Genomic DNA, 20,420 nt, shown 5'->3' with positions numbered 1-20,420 from the left:
CTACATATTTTCCCTTGAATAGATACGTCTAGTGATTTTCTATACTTTAAAAAATGTTCTGCAAGATCATAGAATTGACCAAGGGCATCTCCACAGAGACGGAGTTTCGCTTTTGTTACCCAGGCTGGAGTGCAATGGTACGATCTCGGTTCACCACAACCTCCGCCTCCTGGGTTCAGGCAATTCTCCTGCCTCAGCCTCCCGAGTAGCTGGGACTACAGGCTGCACCACCATGCCCAGCTAATTTCTATATTTTTAGTAGAGACAGGGTTTCACCATTTTGACCAGGATGGTCTCGATCTCTTGACCTAGTGATCCACCCACCTCGGCTTCCCAAAGTGCTGGGATTATAGGCGTGAGCCACCGCGTCCAGCCCCCTTCTCTCATTTTCTAAAAACGGTTTCTCACACCAGGCTAAGGAGATGGTGGGAGAGGAGGTATCCTTCCCCTTCCCACCTCAGACAGTTTTAGGGAGATAGAGATTTCACCACTTGGCCACTAGTCTCAAATGACTGGAAGGCTCCTTTTTCCTGAGGCCATGCAACGTTCTGGAACCACAGGCCCCTCTAGCCCTCCATGGGAGCACAGAAGGGCAGGCTTTGCTGATATCACGCCACTGCACTGCAGCCTGGGAAACAGAGTGAGAAGCCATCTCTAAATGAACGAATGAAAATAGCTGGGCATGGTGGCTCATGCCTGTAATTCCAGCACTTTGGGAGGCCAAAGCAGGAAGATATCTTGAACCCAGGAGTTCAAAATCCAGCCTGGTCAACACAGTGAAACCTCTGCTCTACAAAATAAAAATTAAAAAATTAGGAAAGTGTGGTGGTGCATCTCTGCAATCCCAGTTAATGGGGAGGTTGAGGCAGGAGGATCGCTTGAACTCAGGAGATCAAGGTTGCAGTGAGCCATGATTGAGAGAGAGCCTATGTCAAAATAAAATAAAATGAAAAAAATCAAAATAGTCTGGGTATTGTGGTTCACAACACTTTGGGAAGCCAAGGTGGGCAGATCACCTGAGATCAGAAGTTGGAGACCAGCCTGGGCAACATAGTGGGACTCTGTCTCTATACAAAACTGAAAAATTAGCTAGGTGTGATGGTGCCTGCCTGTAGTCCCAGTTGCTCAGGAGGCTGAGGTGGAAGGATTACTTGAGACTGGGAGGCTGAGGCTTCATGATAGTACCACTGCTCTCCAGGCTAGGTGACAGTAAGATGCTAGTTCAAAAATAAGTAAACAAATAAAGAAATAATGGGAGGCCGAGGTGGGTGGATCATGAGGTCAGGAGATTGAGACCATTCTGGCTAACACTGTGAAATCCCATCTCTACTAAAAATACAAAAAATTGGCCAGGTAGGTTGGCTCACACCTGTAATCCCAGCACTTGGGAGACCAAGGCGGGCAGATCACCTGCAGTCAGGAGTTCCAGACTAGGCTGGCCAACATGGAGGAACTTTGTCTCTACTAAAAATACAAAATTAGCTGGGAATGTGGCGCATGCCTGTGGTCCTAGCTACTTGGGAGGTTGAGGCAGGAGAATCACTTGAATATGGGAGGTGGAGGTTGTGGTGCGTTGAGCTGGGATCGTGCCATTGCACTCCAGCCTGGGCAACAAGATTGAAACTCTGTCTCAACAAACAAACAAACAAACAAACAGCCAGGTGTGGTTCCACATGCCCGTAGTCCCAGCTACTCGGGAGGTTGAGGCAGGAAAATTGCTTGAACCCAAAATAAATTAAAAACGACCACTCTAGATCTCAAATAAGTTCTTTGAAAAACACAAAAAACAGACACCATTCACTCTCTCTCTCTTTTTTTTTTTTTTGAGACAGAGTCTCGCTCTGTTGCCAGGAGCCAGGCTGGAGTGCAGTGGCGCGATCTCGGCTCACTGCAACCTCCGCCCCCCGGGTTCAAGCAATACTCTTGCCTCAGCCTCCCGGGTAGCTGGGATTATAGGCACATGCCACCACGCCCAGCTAATTGTTTTTGTATTTTTAGTAGAGACGGGGTTTCATCATGTTGGCCATGATGGTCTCGATCTCTTGACCTTGTGATTCCACCCGCCTCGGCCTCCCAAAGTGTTGGGATTACAGGCTTGAGCCACCATGACCGGCCATTCACTCTCTTAATCAGCTACCTCTTCAGAAATACCTCAACTGGAAAAGAAATTCTAAATGTGAGATTTACACCTTTCAGTTTCTTTTCTTTCACAAGTCCTGGCTCAGTAATTCTTCGTTACCTTGTTGGCTTTCCAATAATATCAAGCAGATATTTTAAAAATATTTTTCCAGTTTCAGGGTTGGTCAGGATTACACAGTTACCAATACTGGAAGTCCAAATTCTTCTTTACTCCTACGTTCCTAGGGGAAAAGCACTCTAATAGTCATAACTTGCTCAGAAACAAAATGACAGTGGAAATGCAGACAGTGTAACAATTACCTAAGCACCAAAACAATGAACTGAAGTGCCATCCAAGGGAGATTCTACAAATAGAAAAACACAAGTGTAACATAGTTGAAAAGCAACTCAAACACTGATAACAAAATATCCACCTCCCCTAAAAAAAAAAAAAAAAAATCCTTCCTGAAAATTGAGGGATGTAAGCTTTAATTGAGAATGCTTTATATTCCGTTTACAAATATCGAATGATAATAAGGTATTAACCAAATATAGGTGGTTGTAAGAGGATGAAAATCTGTGGAATTGTATCATAGTTGCTTATTGTGGACTTTGTTTTCAGTTGTCAGCAGGGCCAGGCTGGCTGATTCACACCACTAAGCTTCAGACCTTACCTTAAGAACCACTACTCGGCTGGGTGCGGTGGCTCAAGCCTATAATCCCAGCACTTTGGGAGGCCGAGGCGGGTGGATCACGAGGTCAAGAGATGGAGACCATCGTGGTCAACAAGGTGAAACCCCGTCTCCACTAAAAATACAAAAATTAGCTGGGCACGGTGGCCCGCGCCTGTAGTCCCAGCTACTCGGGAGGCTGAGGCAGGAGAATTGCTTGAACCCAGGAGGCGGAGGTTGTAGTGAGCCGAGATCCTGCCATTGCATCCAGTCTGGGTGACAACAGTGAAACTCCGTCTCAAAACAAACAAACAAAAAAGAACCACTACTCTATGAAGACGTGGCATTCAAAATTCCTGAACCCAGGCTTTTTAGAATGACCTTCACTAAAAGTTTCTATTTGGAGATTTCTGTAGATCTTTCTCTGATTAGTTTACAATGGAATAGATCAGGTTTTCCTGATTAGATTAAAAATGCCCTTCTCAAATCCATCTTAATCCTCTCCCCCCGTCAGCTTGATCAGATCTTTAGGTTTCACAAACTCCCAATGTTTGATGATATTATCTATTATGTAGCTGCTTAACCAGATGAATTGAGAAGATTCCCAAGTTTTAGGCATAATTTCCACATTGTCTTGATCAGACAACACTCAGCAAATAGCCTCAGACAATGTTTGGATAAATACTAATCCATTTCCTTTACCTCTTCAAGCTTTGATTTTCTCATCTTTTAAAAAATTAGTTTTTAATTTTTTTAATTATTAAATTATTATGTTTTTAGAGACAGAATCTCACTCTGTTGCCCAAGCTGGCCAGCTGTGGTGTCATCATGGCTCACTGGATCCTTGACCTCCAGGGCCTAAGCCACTGAGAGTGGCAGGAGGCAGACAAATGCCCAGGCAGGTAGGGCTGAGTCCCCGGTGAAACCCCACCTCCAAGCTGAAGACAGTTTAAAGTCTGAAGATCAAGCTACAGGTTAAATCCTCGAACTGAATTGAGAACTTGTCTTCGTGTTTGGTGTACTTTCCTCTGGGCCCCACCCTTCACCCTACCTACCCTTTCCTAACTGGTTTTTCTGCACTGTCCTGCCCATCTTTGAGTGGTGTCTTTGCTCACAAACAAATCAGCATACACTCTCCATTCTGAGTCCAAAGTGGGGCCCAGACCCAGCCACCTGGGGGACTTTCCAGCTTTCAGGTAAGGTAGGGGAACCACCCTGCACATCCCCTTTGTTGAGAGCTTTCCTTTTGCTTAATAAATTCTATTCCACTCACTCTACAGTGTCCCCATGCCTAATTTTTCTGCTTGTAAGACAAGAACTGGGATCTAGCTGAGTTAAGGAGTAGAAAGACTGTAATGCCACCTTATCATCTCAGCCTTCTGAGTAGCTGAGACCAGAGGTGTGCACCACCATACCTGGCTAATTTTTTTTTTTTTTTTTTGAGACAGAGTCTTGCTCTATTGCCAGGCGCCAGGCTGGAGTGCAGTGGCACAATCTTGGCTCACTGCAACCTCCGCCTCCCAGGTTCAAGTAATTCTCCTGCCTCAGCCTCCTGAGTAGCTGGGACTACAGGCATGCACCACTACACTCAGCTAATTTTTGTATTTTTAGTAGACACGGGGTTTCACCATATTGGCCAGGATGGTCTCGATCTCTTGACCTCGTGATCCACCTGCCTTGGCCTCCCAAAGTGCTGGGATTATAGGCATGAGCCACCATGCCCGGCCAACACTTTCATTTTTTTGAGATGAGATCTCACTCTGCCACCCAGGCTGGAATTTAGTGGTGAGATTATTCCTCACCGTAACCTCAAACTCCTGGCTCAAGCAATACTCCTGCCTTGGCCTCCCAAAATGCTGGAATTACTGGTGTGCATCATCGCACTGGCCCTCACACTCAACAGCTATTAAATTCATTCCCTTTTAAGTTAGTTAGTGTATCCACTGCACTAAGTTGGGGATTCAGGAGTGAATACAAGTCTACAACTACAACCAAACAGCTGTATTTATTTATTTATTATTATTATTATTATTTTTGAGACGGAGTCTCACTCTGTTGCCCAGGCTGGAGTGCAGAGGTGTGATCTCAGCTCACTGAAACCTCCACCTCTTGGGTGCAAGTGATTCTCCTGCCTCAGCCTCCTGAGTAGTTGGGATTATAGGCGCCTGCCACCATGCCTGGCTAATCTTGTATTTTTAGCAGCGATGGGGTTTCACCATGTTGGCCAGGCTGGTCTCGAACTCCTGACTTCAGGTGATCTGCCTGCCTTGGCCTCCCAAAGTGCTGGGATACTGTAATCCCAGCAACATAGCGAAACCTCTTCTCTATTCTCTTTTTTTTTTTAATTAATAATTCTGTATAGATATATTCATTTTTTTCTTGAGAGGGAGTCTGGCCCAGGTTAGTCTTGAACTCCTGGGATCAAGAGATCTTATATCTTCAGCTTCTGGAATAACTGGGATTACTGATGTGAGTCACTGTACCTGGCTGTATCAGACACTATCATGAGTTAGTTAATTTAACCATTGTAACCTGTGAGAAGCATATAGCTATCCTCACTTAACAGATGAGGAAGCTGGTCTCATATTCCCAAGGTCACACTGCTAGAAAATAACAGAGCTCAAATCTTTAACTTCCAACTCATTCAGAGATTAAAAGCTCTTTCTTCTACATTTGGAAAACTTGTCTCTACTAAAAAAAGGAAAACTAGCTGAGCATGGTGGCATGCTTTTAATCCCAGATACTTGGGAGGCTGAGGCAGAAGAATCGCTTGAACCCAGGAGGCAGAGGTTGCAGTGAGCCAAGATCGTGCCACTGCACTCCAGCCTGGGTGGCAGCGTGAGACTTTGTCTCAAAAATAAATAAATAAATGAAAATAAAGATAATACATGCTTGAACAATGTAAACAACATGAGTACCAATTTTCTCATACCCTTGTAGAAACACGATGTTAATAATAATTTTAATTTTGGCCAGTGTGTTTAATAGATGAAAACATCATACTTCAAAGCTGTATTTTTTTATTAGTTATTTTTTCTCATTTTTTTTAGCTTTGAGATATGTTTCATATACCATAAAACTCACTAATTTGTCAGCCTGAGCCAAACAGGGAGAACTCATTTCTTAAAAAAAAAAAATTAGCTGATTCCAAGGCCTCTGTGTGCCCGCGGAGTAGACATCATGAGCAAAGCTCACCCTCCCGAGTTGAAAAAATTTATGGACAAGAAGTTATCATTGAAATTAAATGGTGGCAGACATGTCCAAGGAATATTGCGGGGATTTGATCCCTTTATGAATCTTGTGATAGATAAATGTGTGGAGATGGCGACTAGCAGACAACAATATTGGAATGGTGGTAATATGAGGAAATAGTATCATCATGTTAGAAGCCTTGGAACGAGTATAATGGCTGTTCAGCGGAGAAACCCATGTCCTCTCTCCATAGGGCCTGTTTTACTATGATGTAAAAATTAGGTCATGTACATTTTCCTATTAGACTTTTTGTTAAATAAACTTTTGTAACAGTCAAAAAAAAAAAAAAATTAGCTGAGCGTGGTGGTGCATGACAGAAGTCTCAGCTTCTTGGGAGGCCAAGGTGAGAGCACTGCTTGGGCTCTGGAGATCAAGCCTATAGTGGGCGGTAGTTACACCACTGCACTCTAACCTGGATGACAGTGAGACCCTGTCTCAAAAAACAAAAACAAAAATAAAAAACAAATTCACTCTTTAATTTTTTTTTTTTTGAGATGGAGTCTTGCTCTGTCAGCCAAGCTGGAGTGCAGTGGCGCGATCTCGGCTCTCTGCAACCTCCGCCTCCCAGGTTCGAGCAATTCTTCTGCCTAAGCCTACAGAGTAGCTGGGATTACAGATGGCTAATTTTTGTATTTTTAGTAGAGATGGGGTTTTACCATCTTTGCCAGGCTGGTCTTGAACGATTGACCTTGTGATCCACCTGTCTCCACCTCCCAAAGTGTTGGGATTACAGGCGTGAGCCACAGTGCCTGACAAATTCACTCATTTAAAGTGTAAAGTGTCCAGTTTGGTTTATGGTATACTCACAGAGTTTTGTGACCATCATCACAGTCTAATTTTTTTTTTTTTTTTTTTTTTTTGAGGGAGTTTTGCTCTTGTTGCCCAGGCTGGAGTACAATGGCAGGATCTCGGCTCACCACAACATCTGCCTCCCAGATTCAAGCGATTCTCCTGCCTCAGCTTCCTGAGTAGCTGGGATTACAGGCGCCCTCCACCAGGTTCGGCAAATTTTTGTAATTTTAATAGAGATGGGGTTTCACCATGTTGGTCAGGCTGGTCTCCAACTCCTGACCTCGTGATTTGCCCGCCTCTGCCTCCCAAAGTGCTGGGATTACAGGTGTGAGCCACCGCGCCAGGACCCTGATGGGAGAAATTTTGTTTATCATGATGATCAACCATTTGCTTACCATGTGTATTGCAAATAATTTTTAGCCATTTGTTCTACTTTGTTGATGGTATCTCTTCCTGGCACAGATGTTAATTTATGTATGTATAAGTATATATATTTTGAGACAGAGTCTTGCCCTGTCGCCTAATCTATCGCAATGGCGCGATCTCGGCTCATGGCAACCTCCGCCTCCTGGGTCCAAGCGAGTCTTCTGCCTCAGCCTCCTAAGATTACAGACGCACACTACCATGCCCAGTATTTTGTATTTTTAGTAGAGACAGGGTTTCACCATGTTGGTCAGGCTGGTCTCAAACTCCTAATCTCGTGATCCTCCCACCTCGGCCTCCCAAAGTGCTTTGATAACACGTGTGAGCCACCCCCTTCCCCAGACGTTTACATTTCTTTCAATCTTTTCTTTTATGATCTCTTGATTTTGATTAATGAGTATAAACCTTTCCCTCCTCCAATTACAAAGCTTCCCCCCATATCTTCTGGTGTTTTATAGCATTGCGATTTGTCTGTTTTCGATCTATTTTGAGTCTAGTTTGAGATAGTATATCTTCACAAATACAAGTGATTTGAAAAGTTACTTTAAGTGGTCAAATTCCCATTGATATTCGAAAGTGGATAGAATAACAGCTGACATTAAGATTCAGTGCTTACAAGCAGGGCAGCTTCAAGTTCTTAGTTTAACGTTGTGCTGTTGCCATCTTGAAATTCGCAGTAATATTTGAACAAGGAACCCCGCATTTTTCATTTATGTTGTGGGACTGCTTACCAGGCCCACGCACTGTACTAAGCATTTGACATACATTATTCCACTTAATCCTCCAGGCCATTCTGTTAAGTGGGGGTTATTTTCTTCTTCATTTTACAAACGTGGAAATGGAGGCAGGTCGATTTAAATAAGGCCACCGAGCTAGAAAGCGGCAGTGAGGGGTTTGAACCCTGCACCTCCAGGGCCAGAGCCGTGCAGGTGGCGGCTCGCGAACCCTGCAGGCTGTGGCGCTCCGGGGCGAGCTTGCGAGGGCGCGGCGGGCGCGGGGAGCGCATCCGAGACTCGGTCGAGCGTCACCTACGCCACCCCGGGTGCCCAGCTCCGGGCCGTGTTCTCCCAGGTGCGGGCCGGCGGAACCTAGCCTTCGGCCCTGGCGGCGCGCGCTCGCCTGGCGGGCGGGCACTCGCGCGCAGCGGTTGTGTTGCCTGCGAGTTTCTCGAGTTCACACAGGCCCTGGGTTGGCATGGCAACCAGGCAACCTGTTCCAGAGCCGCCAGTCTTCTCCGCACATGCCGCTGCCACCGCCGGGGCCGGGGCCGGGGCCGGAGCCTATCCCAGGATGCACCGCGCCAGCCCAGTCCCCAGTGGGCCGCCATGTTGTCGGAGTGAAAGGTAAGGGGGAGCGAGAGCGCCGGAGAGAGAAGATCGGGGGGCTGAAATCCATCTTCATCCTACCGCTCCGCCCGTGAGTATCCGCATCCCACCGGTCCCAAATGCTGCTCCGGACCCCTAGCGAGCAGACTGTCTCTTTGTATTGGTGTTTGAGAGCGGTTGTTGGGGTGAGAAGGGCTTTGGAAAAGCCGCCGGGGCCCTTGCTGAGGCTTCTCATTCGCTGTTCCTCGTACATGTTTTGGAGTCAGCAGCAAGGCCCCTATTGTTATCAAAGGAGGGAGGGGGTGGGGAGCGAGGAAAATGCAGGGGGTTTAGGCCCGAGCCCAGGGCGTAGACGTGCCTCTACATTTTTGCCCGGCCCTGTTGGGAACCACGGAAGACTGATGTTTCCATTCGGGTTGCTGTTTTTGATGGGTTTGCGAAGCCCTGAGTCTTCTTTGTGGCCATGAAGTGTAATTCTGTACCACCCCGATTTCTTCGACTTCTTGAGCTTCCATGGCAGCGCCGGAGGAGGAGGAACAATAAAGCGCTTTAGAAGCAGCCGTGGCCCTTGTCCACAGGCGAGATTCACGGTGGGGGAACTTTGCGAGCCTTAAATATGGAGAAGTGGCGATCAGGAAGTTTCAGAATGCTTTTTAGGCTCCTGGGTGCTGTGGCCTTTTGTTTCCGTGTGAGCTTGTGTTTTTGGTGGGTTCTTCCTCTTTGAGCGTCTCCGTATTAGTGTCTCTCTTAACTCAAAGAGGGATTCACCCCTTGCTAGTAGGAAAATCCAGGTACACAATACTAGATAGTTTTAGTCCTCACAAACGTGCTTGGTAAACATAGGTCATTTGTTCTACTTGTCACTATCATTCCCACGTCAAGTGAGGAATACACTCCTGTAACTTTTCCCTCCTGTAGCTCACTCCCCCCGAAAAAACAAAGCCAGAAAGCCACACAGCATTACCAGAGGAGGTTTTATCCTCCTATAACTTCAAGGATTGTTACCTTTTATTGTTCAATTAAGAAAACACTATTCTCAGCCCTTGATATCATTTTGCTAAATTCCTGTTATTACTGGGATTAAGAATTAGATTTTATGAAGCTTTTCCTGGGTTCTGTTTTAAAGTCAGTTAACTTCTGAAACAATAGGCTTAGCATTTTGTTTGTTTTTTGAAAGCAGTTAAAAACTTACCGAGACAGGTCCACCCCCAAGAAGTGTGGCTTCCGATACAGTTTTCGTAAGCAAAATAAGCATTTTGACCCATTGCTAATTTTGACTTTATAAAACACTCCGGGACTGTTGATTCTTTATCTGGGCTCTTTGGAAACGCTCTCCGGATTCTGAACTTTGAGTTAGTGTTTTGCTTTAGCCACAATTGAATTCATTTTGTTCAAGGCCACAGCGTTTTGAAGTTGGAATTTGTTTAGTTTGGGTTTGAGATGAACTGCTTTAAAATAAATTTATGACCACAGAATGTTTGTTTAGTGTGGTAAAAATAAACACCTTTTAAACCACTAAGCATTTTAGTAAAAGGTGAGCCCTGGAAGTAGATTAAACCGTGTTCCTTTGAATTCAACTCTATGAGTGGTATTTTAAAAAACTTTGTCAACATTTGAAAGCTGTGAAAGAGTAGCTAGGCTGAGCACTACTAGTTACTTAAAGTACTTGTTTTTATAAGGTGTCATTTGTAAAAAAAAAATCACGTTTTAAATGCCACACATAAGTTTTTAGTGAGCTTTGAGAGTTCCATAAAAGGTAGCAGCAACTTATGTATTTTCTGATATTTAGGATACTGAGTTTTTAATTTTTTGCACTGTATTTGCCAAAATACTACAAAACTACCCAAGATACATGCTAATTGCTTAGGTATTTGCTAACTTTGAAACTGTTCTTCTGCCAGGTTTTCTCTGGTTTGAGAAACTGCCTTGCCTCTTTAGGTAAAGCAGGAAGTCTTAGGGCATACAGATAGCTTTACAAAAGCCAATTGTTTTGTTTGAACATTTTTATAGCAGTCTTTCCTTCCCCCCATTCCTTTTAGAATGAAGTTGTGTTTAGTGTGCTTCAGTGATAAACTCTACTTTTATGTGGATATTCTTCCCTGGATAACTTTTTTCTTTTTTTAAAAGATGGGGTTTCACCATGATGGCCAGGCTGGTCTTGAACTCCAGACCTCAGGTGATCCACCCACCTCGGCCTACCAAACTGCTCGGATTACAGGCGTGAGCCACTGTGCCCTGCTATTTTTTCTTTTTTAAAATTTTATTTGTGTAATTTGTGAGGTACAAGTGTAATTTTGTACATGGGTGTATTGCGTAGTGGTGAAGTCGGGGCTTTTTGTGTGTTCATCACTGGAATAACATACATTATCCTTCTTAGGTAATTTCTCATTATCCTCTCACCTTCCTAGATAACTTTTGACAAGGCTTTTATTTCACAAAAGATTGCATTTGCTGTTTGAGGAATTCTGTTAGGGTCTAGAGTTTCACTGCCTCAACTAGTGGTAACTAAATTCTAAAAGTCTTAACGATGAATTTAAATTTTAAAAACCTTTATATTTAGCTTATTTTGATTAAGAAAAAAAACCCCAAACCCACATTGGGAGTCATAGCAGAAGGATTTCTTTCATTTTCTAGATGAGGAAACAGGTTGTTGGTTTAGTGGCAAAAATTGGGTTTTGGAACTCTTGGCCTGCTCTGGAACAAAGAGTGTTAGATCGAGATTTCCCTTTAGAGCAAAATGGGACTGTCTAGTATTGGTACTAAGAAAGTAATGAATTCTTTAAAGAACCAAGCAGGAAGGCATTAGGCTGGTTTCCACTTTTGAAAGACCAGTGGTGAAACAGGGCTATGACTTTTTGGTTTTGGTACTTGAGCATGGATTAGTGTCTAGATTAGACTACTCCAGTCCCTGCTAAGGTTCTGATGGACTGAAATTCTAAACCTACAATAGGCATTTCCAAATTAGGCTTTAAACAAATTACAAATTCCATTGTGTCTTATTCTGGCTTCAAAACGTGAATTTAGTTGTGAGAAGCAAATGCTGCTTTAATCAGAAGGTTTATTTATTCAGCAGAAGAGATTTCTCTTTTTTTGGTCATTTTTATTGTAGAGATAGTAGATTTCTTATAAATTTATTTTTGAAGCTCACAGCAGGGCTTGGAGGAGAGATAAGGCGTTTGTAGCAGTAGACTGTTAGACTGATGGCTTTGAAATTAGACTGGTGGCTGTGGACAGGTGTGTCCTAATTGGTAACTGATTTGTTTACTTTATAGACCTTTTTTTTTTTTTTTTTTTTTGAGATGGAGTCGTGCTCTGTCACCCCGATTGGAGTGCAGTGGTGTGATGTTGGCTCACTGCAACCTCCACCTCCTGGGTTTAAGAGATTCATTTACCTCAGCCTCCGGAGTAGCTGGGACTACGGGCATGCGCCACTATGCCTGGTTAATTTTTGTATTTTTAGTAGAGATGGGGTTTTCCTATATTGGCCAGGCTGGCCTCGAACTCCTGACCTCGTGATCCGCCTACCTTGGGCCTCCCAAAGTGCTGGCATTACAGGTGTGAACAACCATGCCTGGCCACTTTGTAGCATTTTTTTTTTAAAGCACCCGCAACTGGCAAGTGATGTATCTTAAGTACAGATGTAGTTTTTGATTTTAAGGAACTTGAATAGTAGTGTTTCATAGTAACATTTCAGGGATTCTTTGTTGGTCTTCTAGGGGATACAATTGAGAGACATTGTCGAGTTACTCCTGCAAGGAATTAGTAGAAAGAAGTAGGTTTGGGGACAGAACAGATTAGGGTTTGAATGCTTTCTCTGCTACTTGCCAGTTGAATGGCCTTGGACACAACATTTTTCTGTACTTTAGTGTTTTCATTTTTTTTCTTGAGACAGAGTTGGTCAGGCTGGTCTCAAACTCCTGTCATGATCCTTTGCTTTGGCCTCCTGAAGTGCTGGGATTACAGGGGTGAGCCACAGTGCCTGCCAAAGTTGTGATATTTTAAAAAAGTTTGGGGCTGGGCATGGTGGCTCACACCTGTAATCCCAGCACTTTGGGAGGTTGAGGCGGGCAGATCACCTGAGGTCAGGAGTTTGAGACCAGCCTGGCCAACATCGTGAAACCCTGTCTCTACTAAAAATACAAAAGTTAGCTGGGTGTGGTGGTGTGTGCCTGTAATCCCAGCTACTCAGGAGGGTGAGGTAGGATAATCACTTGAAACTGGGAGGTGGATGTTCCAGTGAGCCGAGATCACACCGTTGAACTCCAGCCTGGGCAGCAGAGTAAGACTGTGTCTCAAAAAAAAAAAAAATTGCTGGCTGGGCCCAGTGGCTCTTATGCCTATAATTTCAGCACTTTTGGAGGCGGATCACCTGAGGTCAGTAGTTTGAGAACAGCCTGACCAACATGGTGAAACTCGGTCTCTGCTAAAAATACAGAATTAAGCTGGGCATGGTGGTGTGGGCCTGTAATCCCAGCTACTCAGGGGGCTGATGCAGGAGAATTGCTCAAACCTGGGAGTCGGAGGTTGTGGTTAGGCAAGATTGTGCCACTGTACTTCAGCCTGGGCAACAGAGCGAGACTCTGTCTCAAGAAGAAAAAGCTTTTGTTCATTTAACAACTGTCAGTTGGTTTGAGATATAAATAAGTTTGGTAGATTGATAAAGTATAATTCTATATTGCTACATGTTGGTTAACAAACTTTTCTGAAGTTATATTATTGAGCTCTGATCTCAATACCTTGTCAAGAGAGCATGCCACCAACAACGTTTATTTATTGCAAATGACAGGGGGTTCATGTTTTTATCTTAGTGTATTTTATGTTTCAAAAGATGTAAATATTAAACATTTGTCACCTGTTTGTCCTTAGGTGTTGGTGGAATGAGCGTTGCATGTGTCTTGAAGAGAAAAGCAGTGCTTTGGCAGGACTCTTTCAGCCCCCACCTGAAACATCACCCTCAAGAACCAGCTAATCCCAACATGCCTGTTGTTTTGACATCTGGAACAGGGTCGCAAGCGCAGCCGCAACCAGCTGCAAATCAGGCTCTTGCAGCTGGGACTCACTCCAGCCCTGTCCCAGGATCCATAGGAGTTGCAGGCCGTTCCCAGGACGACGCTATGGTGGACTACTTCTTTCAGAGGCAGCATGGTGAGCAGCTTGGGGGAGGAGGAAGTGGAGGAGGCGGCTATAATAATAGCAAACATCGATGGCCTACTGGGGATAACATTCATGCAGAACATCAGGTAAAAAAAGTTCACTATTTCAGCTTTGACATTCTTTTATAATTATCTGCTTTCAATGAATGTCTTTACAAACTTAAATTGCTAACTTCACTTGGTCCAAACAGTTACTTGTTTTAAAGTTTGATGACTGTAATACTATCACTGGGTCATTTATCATTCTGGTGTCAAATAGTAAATAGCCAATTCATTCATTCATTTTTTGTGAGATGGAGTCTCACTCTGTCACCCAGGCTGGAGTACAGTGGCTCAATCTCAGCTCACTGTAACCTCCGTTTCCCAGGTTCAAGTGATTCTCCTGCCTCAGCCTCCTGAGTAGCTGGTACTACTAAGGTATGCACCACCAAGCCTGGCTAATTTTTATACGTTTTTTTGAGCCGCAGTTTCGCTGTTGTTACCCAGACTGGAGTGCAATGGCGCGATCTCGGCTCACCGCAACCTCCGCCTTCTGGGTTCAAGCAATTCTCCTGCTTCAGCCTCCTGAGTAGCTGGGACTACAGGCGCGCACCACCATGCCCAGCTAATTTTTGTATTTTTAGTAGAGACGGGGTTTCACCTTGTTGACCAGGATGGTCTCGATCTGTTGACCTCATGATCCACTCGCCTCGGCCTCCCAAAGTGCTGGGATTATAGGTGTGAGCCACCGTGCCCAGCCCTTTTTTTTTTTTTAAGACAGAGTCTCGCTCTTGTCACCCAGGCTGGAGTGCAGTGACATGATTTCAGCTCTCTGCAACCTTCACATCCCGGGTTCAAGCGATTCTGCCTCAGCCCCCTGAGTAGCTGGGACTACAGGTGTGTGCTACCAGGCCCAGCTAATTTTTGTATTTTTAGTAGAGACAGGGTTTCACCATATTGGCCAGGCTGGTCTCAACTCCTGGCCTCGTGATCCGCCTGCCTTGGCTTCCCAAAGTGCTGGGATTATAGGTGTGAGCCACTGTACCCCGCCAATTTTTGTATTTTTAGTAGAAACGAGGTTTCACCATGTTGGCCAGGCTGGCCTCGAACTCCTGACCTCAGGTGATCCGCCCGTCTTGGCCTCCCAAACTACTGAGATTACAGGTGTGAGCCATCATGTCTGGCCTCTACAATGCATTTTTCTTCTTCTTTTTTTTTTTTGAGGCACTGAGTTTGGTGTTAAATGAAGAATGCATTTTTAAGAACAGTTTTTGAGAACAAAGGATGCTTTTTTTCCTATTGACATAAGAACTGTTGGGTTGTTTATAGGACAGATACATATTTTTGAATCTTTTCTCTTGGGTGTGGGTGACTTGATTTTAAGATGTTGTAGTTAAAAGTAGGGGGAAGTTGATAACATCAGCTGCTCAAGTGAAATTTATTTGAAATGGGTCTGATACTGTGTCAGAGAGAAGTGGTGTGGCTTTTAGGTTTTAACCATCTTTGTCCTCTTGTAAAATCGTTTAGTTTTTAATTTTAATGTATTTAGTCTTATTAATCTAAAACCATATTGGGAATCATAGCATATTTTACTGAGAAGAAAGGTTAGCCTGATCCATGTTTCCTGACTTCTTGATAGAGATCAACCAGAAGATTACACTGTTTTGATCAGGGGATTCTTTGACATTGGGTATAGGTTGAATTTGCAAAGGTACATTTTGTATCACCCATCTGAGTACTCATGAGTGAGAACTGACATTTTTCATTAGGCCTCTAGTGCTTCTGTTTTACTTCAGAAAAAAATTAGGTATAGGTATACCTGCATTTCTGAATTTATTATACTGCCTCTGGTTCCCCCAGAAGTGAACCATATTTGTTTTTCTTTTTTTTTGAGATGGAGTCTTGCTCTGTCGCCCAGGCTAGAGTGCAGTGGTGTGATTGCGGCTCACTGCAACCTCCAACTCCTGGGTTCAAGCAATTCTCTTGCCTTAGCCTCCTGAGTATCTGGGATCACAGGCATGCACTGTCATGCCTGGCTAATTTTTGAATTTTTAGTAGAGCCTAGGTTTCACCATGTTGTTCAGGCTGGTCTTGAACTGCTGACCTTGTGATCCGCCCACCTTGGCCTCCCAAAGTGCTGGGATTATAGGCGTGAGCCACTGTACCTGGCTTTTTTTTTTGGGATGGAGTCTCACCCGTCTTACTCGGTTGCCCAGGCTGGAGTGCAGTGGTGTGATCTCAGCTTACTGCAGCCTCCACCTCCCGGTTTCCAGCAATTCTCCTGCCTCAGCCTCTCTGGTAGCTGGGATTATAGGTACCTGCCACCATACCCAGCTACTTTTTATATTTTTAGTAGAGAGGGGGTTTCATCATGTTGGTGAGGCTGGTCTCGAACTCCCGACCTCAAGTCATCCACCTACCTTGGCCTCCCACCGTGCTGGGATTACAGGTGTGAGCCGCTGTGCCCACTCTTGTTTCTTTTTTTTTTTGAGACAAGGTCTGGCTCTGTCATCCAGGTTGGAGTGCAGTGGTGTGATCTTGGCTCACTGCAACCTCTACCTCCTGGTTCAAGCGATCCTCCCACCTCAGCTTCCTGAGGTGTACATTTCGGACTACAGGTGTACACCACCACACCTGGCTAACTTTTGTATTTTTTTTGTAGAGATGGGGTTTTACCATGTTGGCCAGGCTGATCTTGAACTCCTGGGCTCAAAGTGATCCACCCGCCTTGAACTGCCAGAGTACTGGGATTACAAATGTAAGCCACTGCACCTGGCCAAGTTCTTTACCATAGTAGAAACGAAGACAGACTTTGTGTGGTGGCTCATGGTTGTGGTCCCAGCACTTTGGGAGGTCGCGGGGGGTGGATCACGGGATCATGAGTTTGAGACCAGCCTGGCGAACACAGTGAAACCCCATTTCTGCTAAAAATACAAAAATGAGCTGGGCGTAGTGAGCATGTGTAATCCCAACTACTTGGGAGGCTGAGGCAGGAGAATCGCTTGAACCCAGGAGGTGGAGGTTGCAGTGAGCCGAGGTCATGCCACTGCACTCCAGCCTGGGTGACAGAGCCAGACTCCATCTCAAAAAAAAAAAAAGTCAAAATTTGTCTTCTTATTCCATGGAAATTTGAGCATGTTGGTGACAGGTCTCTGTTTTACTGGCACAACCCTTAGTATCAATGGTGGGGGAATCTAAGAAGTATAAGGTATGGGAAACTCTGTGTGTGCACTTAGGGTACTTCATTTTTTTAAATTTTGAGATAAGATCTCACTCTGTTCCTCATGCTGGAGCACAGTAGTAAAGTCACGACTCACTGCAGCCTTGACTTCCCTGGTTTAGGCAATCCTCTTACCTCAGACTCCAGGGTAGCTGTGACTACAGGGATGCACTACTAAACCTGGCTAATTTTTTGTGTTTTTTGTAGAGACAGGGTTTCACCACATTACCCGGGCTGGTCTTGAACTCCTGGGTTCAAACAGTCCACCCTCCTCAGCCTCCCAAACTGCTGGGATTATAGGTATAAGCCACTATGCCTGGCCATTTAGGGTACTTTTAGTCTATTATATACTCATTAAGGTACTGTGTTTGTTTCCTGTTTGCTTGGAGTCTTGAAGGTGGGTGTCAAACTTTATTCTTGTCAATATTCTGATCCCTAGAATTTAGCATATAATAGAGCTTCAGAAGAAACTTACTGAGTATGAGTTCCTCTTTTCCCTTTATTTTTAAAAAATCATTTATTTATTTATTTTTGAGACAGAGTCTCACTCTGTCGCCCAGGCTGGAGTGCAGTGGCGCGATCTCGGCTCACTGCAACCTCCACTTCCTAGGTTCAAGTGATTCTCCTTCCTCAGCATCCTGAGTAGCTGGGATTTTAGGCTACCACCACTGTGCCCAGCTAATTTTTTGTATTTTTAGTAGAGCCAGGGTTTCACCAGATAGGCCAGGCTGATCTTGAACTCCTGACATCAGGTGATCTGCCCACCTTGGCCTCCCAAACTGCTGGGATCACAGGCGTGAGCCACTGTGCCCGGCCATTTGTTTGGTATTTTTTTTTTTTTTTTTTTTGTGGAGATGGAGTTTACCATGTTGGCCTGGCTGGTCTCAAACTTTTGGCGTCAGATGATCTGTCTGCCTCAGCCTCCCACAGTGCTGGGATTACTGGTGTGAGGTACCACGCCTGGCCCCAGATGTACTTAATTCAGTAGGCAGCAGGAATCTTGAGTATATAAATGTGGAGTGGCTTTTGGAAAGATTGCATTGACAATAAGAGGGTTCTTGTGAGGGCTGAGACTAATTGGAAAACTATCAGACCTGAGGTGAGCAGTGAAAAAGAAGATAATGTCAAAAATTAGCAGGCTGGCCTCTGTGGCTCACACCTGTAATTCCAGCACTTTGGGAGGCCAAGGCGGGTAGATCACCTGAGGTAAGGAGTTCGAGACTAGCCTCACCAATGTGGTGAAACCCTGCCTCTGCTAAAAATACAAAATTAGCTGGGTGTGGTGGTGTATGCCTGTAATCCCAAGCTACCTAGGAGGCAGGAGGCTGAGGCAGGAGGCTGAGGCAGGAGAATCGCTTGAACCTGGGAGGCGGATGTTGTGATGAGCTGAGATCGTGCCACTGCGCTCCAGCCTGGACAATAAGAGTGAAACTCTGTCTCTCGGCCAGGTGCAGTGGCGCACGCCTGTAATCCCACCACTTTGGGAGGCCGAGGTGGGTGGATCACGAAGTCAGAAGTTCAAGACCAGCCTCGCCAACATGGTGAAACCCCATTTCTAAATTAAAAAAAAAAAAGAGAGAGTGAAAGTGTCTCTCTCTCTCTTTTTTTCCCTCCTCGTCCCGAAACTCTGTCTCAAAAAACAAACAAACAAACAAACAAACATTTGGGCATGGTGGCACATGCCTGTGGTCCCAGCTACCTGGGAGGCAGAGGTTACAAGGAACATAGATTGTGCCACTGCACTTTAGCCTGGGCAACAGAGACAGACCTTGCCTCAAAAAAAATAAAAAAGAAAGAAAATGTTTGCAGCTGAGTACGGTGGCACTTACACCTATAATCCCAGCACTTTGGGAGGCCAGGGAGGGTGGATCACCTGAGGTCAGGAATTCTAGACCAACAAGATGCTCTTTGACAAGAGCGAAACTCCCCGTCTCCAAAACAAAGAAAAAAGAGGGTTTCTCTTTCTTTTTTCTTTTTCTTTTTTTGGGAGACGGAGTCATAGAGTGCAGTGAGGCGATCTTGACTCACTGCAGCCTTCACCTCTGGGTTCAATCAATTCTCTTGCCTCAGCCTTTTAGTAGAGAGAGAGTTTCACCATGTTGGTCAGGCTGGTCTTGAACTCCTGACCTTGTGATCTGCCTGCGCTGGCCTCCCAAAGTGCTGGGGATACAGGTGTGAACCATCATGCCTGGCCAGAAGGTTTCTCTTTCTTCAGGACAAAGATATGTGCAGAATTTGGTGCTGAATTAGAAATCTTGTATCCTGGAAAAATGAAGTAATGGAGGAAAAGGAGTGCAAAGTGGTTCTGGTTTGGGACAAGGTATTTAATTTGGTAGTATACCTGTTGAGTTTGAGGTAGAAGTAGAATATTTAGGTGTATACTGTAGGCAGCTCTACATGTAGTGGGAGATCAAGGTAGGCGGTATTTGATTTGGGTGTCATCTGTGTAGGGGAGGAAAAATAAATTCTGTAATTTCTGTACCATTTGGCTAAATGTTATTTAGGTATCATAAACATTTTTTTTTTTTTTTTTTTGAGATGGAGTCTTGCTCTGTCGCCCAGGCTGGAGTGCAGTGGCGTGATCTTGGCTCACTGCAGCCTCCACCTCCCGGGTTCAAGCAATTCTTCTGCCTCGGCCTCCTGAGTAGCTGGGACTACAGGTGTGCACCACTATGCCCCACTAATTTTTGTATTTTTATTAGAGATGGGGTTTTGCCATATTGACCAGGCCGATCTCAAACTCCTGGCCTCATGATCCACCTGCTTTGACCTCCCTAAGTGCTGGGATTACAGGCGTGAGCCAGCGCGCCTGGCAACACTGGTTTCTTAAAATTTGTAATAAGGATCCATAAGATCTTTCGTTGTGTTTCCTTATGTAGACTTGGTGGGTGAAAGCTGAAAGGAGAGTCAAGGTTCTTGGCCTGTTCTTTGCTAGGTGAACAAATCAAACTCTAGGTCAGTTCTTGGCAGAGCTCTAAGATCTGATTATTGCTCTGCAAGTTAACAAGAACTTCTTGAAGGCTTACTCAGGCCTCTGTCTTATATGGAGCCCTATCATACGGAGTCACATCTGACTTACTGAGCAGTTTTATCCAGGTCAGTTAGTAAATCTCAGTTAATAATAATAAATGGCAAAACCTAGATCGAGACCATCCTGGTCAACATGGTGAAACCCCGTCTCTACTAAAAATGCAAAAATTAGCTGGGTGTGGTGGCGTTCGCCTGTAGTCCCAGCTACTCGGGAGGCTGAGGCAGGAGAAATGCTTGAACCCAGGAGGTGGAGGTTGCGGTGAGCCAAGATCACGCCATTGCACTCCAGCCTGGGCAACAAGAACGAAACTCCATCTCAAAAAAAAAAAAAAAAAAAAAAAGGCAAAACCTGGTTCTCACCCAGGTAGCCTAAACTAGTGATCTTGGAAGTAGCATTCATTGTTACAATACAGTTCTTTGGGCTGGACACAGGAATTGGCATTTATCATTACAACAC

The 20,420-nt window shown here is 44.8% G+C and overlaps 1 protein-coding gene and 1 pseudogene across 50 annotated transcripts in view; both read left to right on the top strand.

Annotated features, from left to right (window-relative positions):
* Positions 1-5,943: 5,943 nt before the first annotated feature.
* LOC108592550 (small nuclear ribonucleoprotein G pseudogene) lies at positions 5,944-6,323 on the top strand (annotated as a pseudogene).
* A 2,247-nt stretch (positions 6,324-8,570) lies between these two features.
* The window catches only part of PUM1 (pumilio RNA binding family member 1), a 138,529-nt gene continuing 126,679 nt past the window's right edge, over positions 8,571-20,420 (top strand). For all 50 annotated transcript variants that reach the window (XM_078331014.1, XM_078331012.1, XM_078331020.1 and 47 more), the window contains exons 1-2: positions 8,571-8,672; positions 13,448-13,821. In XM_078331014.1, the coding sequence (XP_078187140.1) occupies positions 13,459-13,821 (363 nt within the window). In that variant the 5' untranslated portion in view covers positions 8,571-8,672; positions 13,448-13,458. The remainder of the gene's footprint in view (positions 8,673-13,447; positions 13,822-20,420) is intronic.

Source organism: Callithrix jacchus, chromosome 7 (assembly GCF_049354715.1).
Source record: "Callithrix jacchus isolate 240 chromosome 7, calJac240_pri, whole genome shotgun sequence".
Taxonomy (NCBI): domain Eukaryota; kingdom Metazoa; phylum Chordata; class Mammalia; order Primates; family Cebidae; genus Callithrix; species Callithrix jacchus.
The sequence above is the reverse complement of the archived record's forward strand: the minus strand, read 5'-3'. Positions and strand labels throughout refer to the sequence as shown.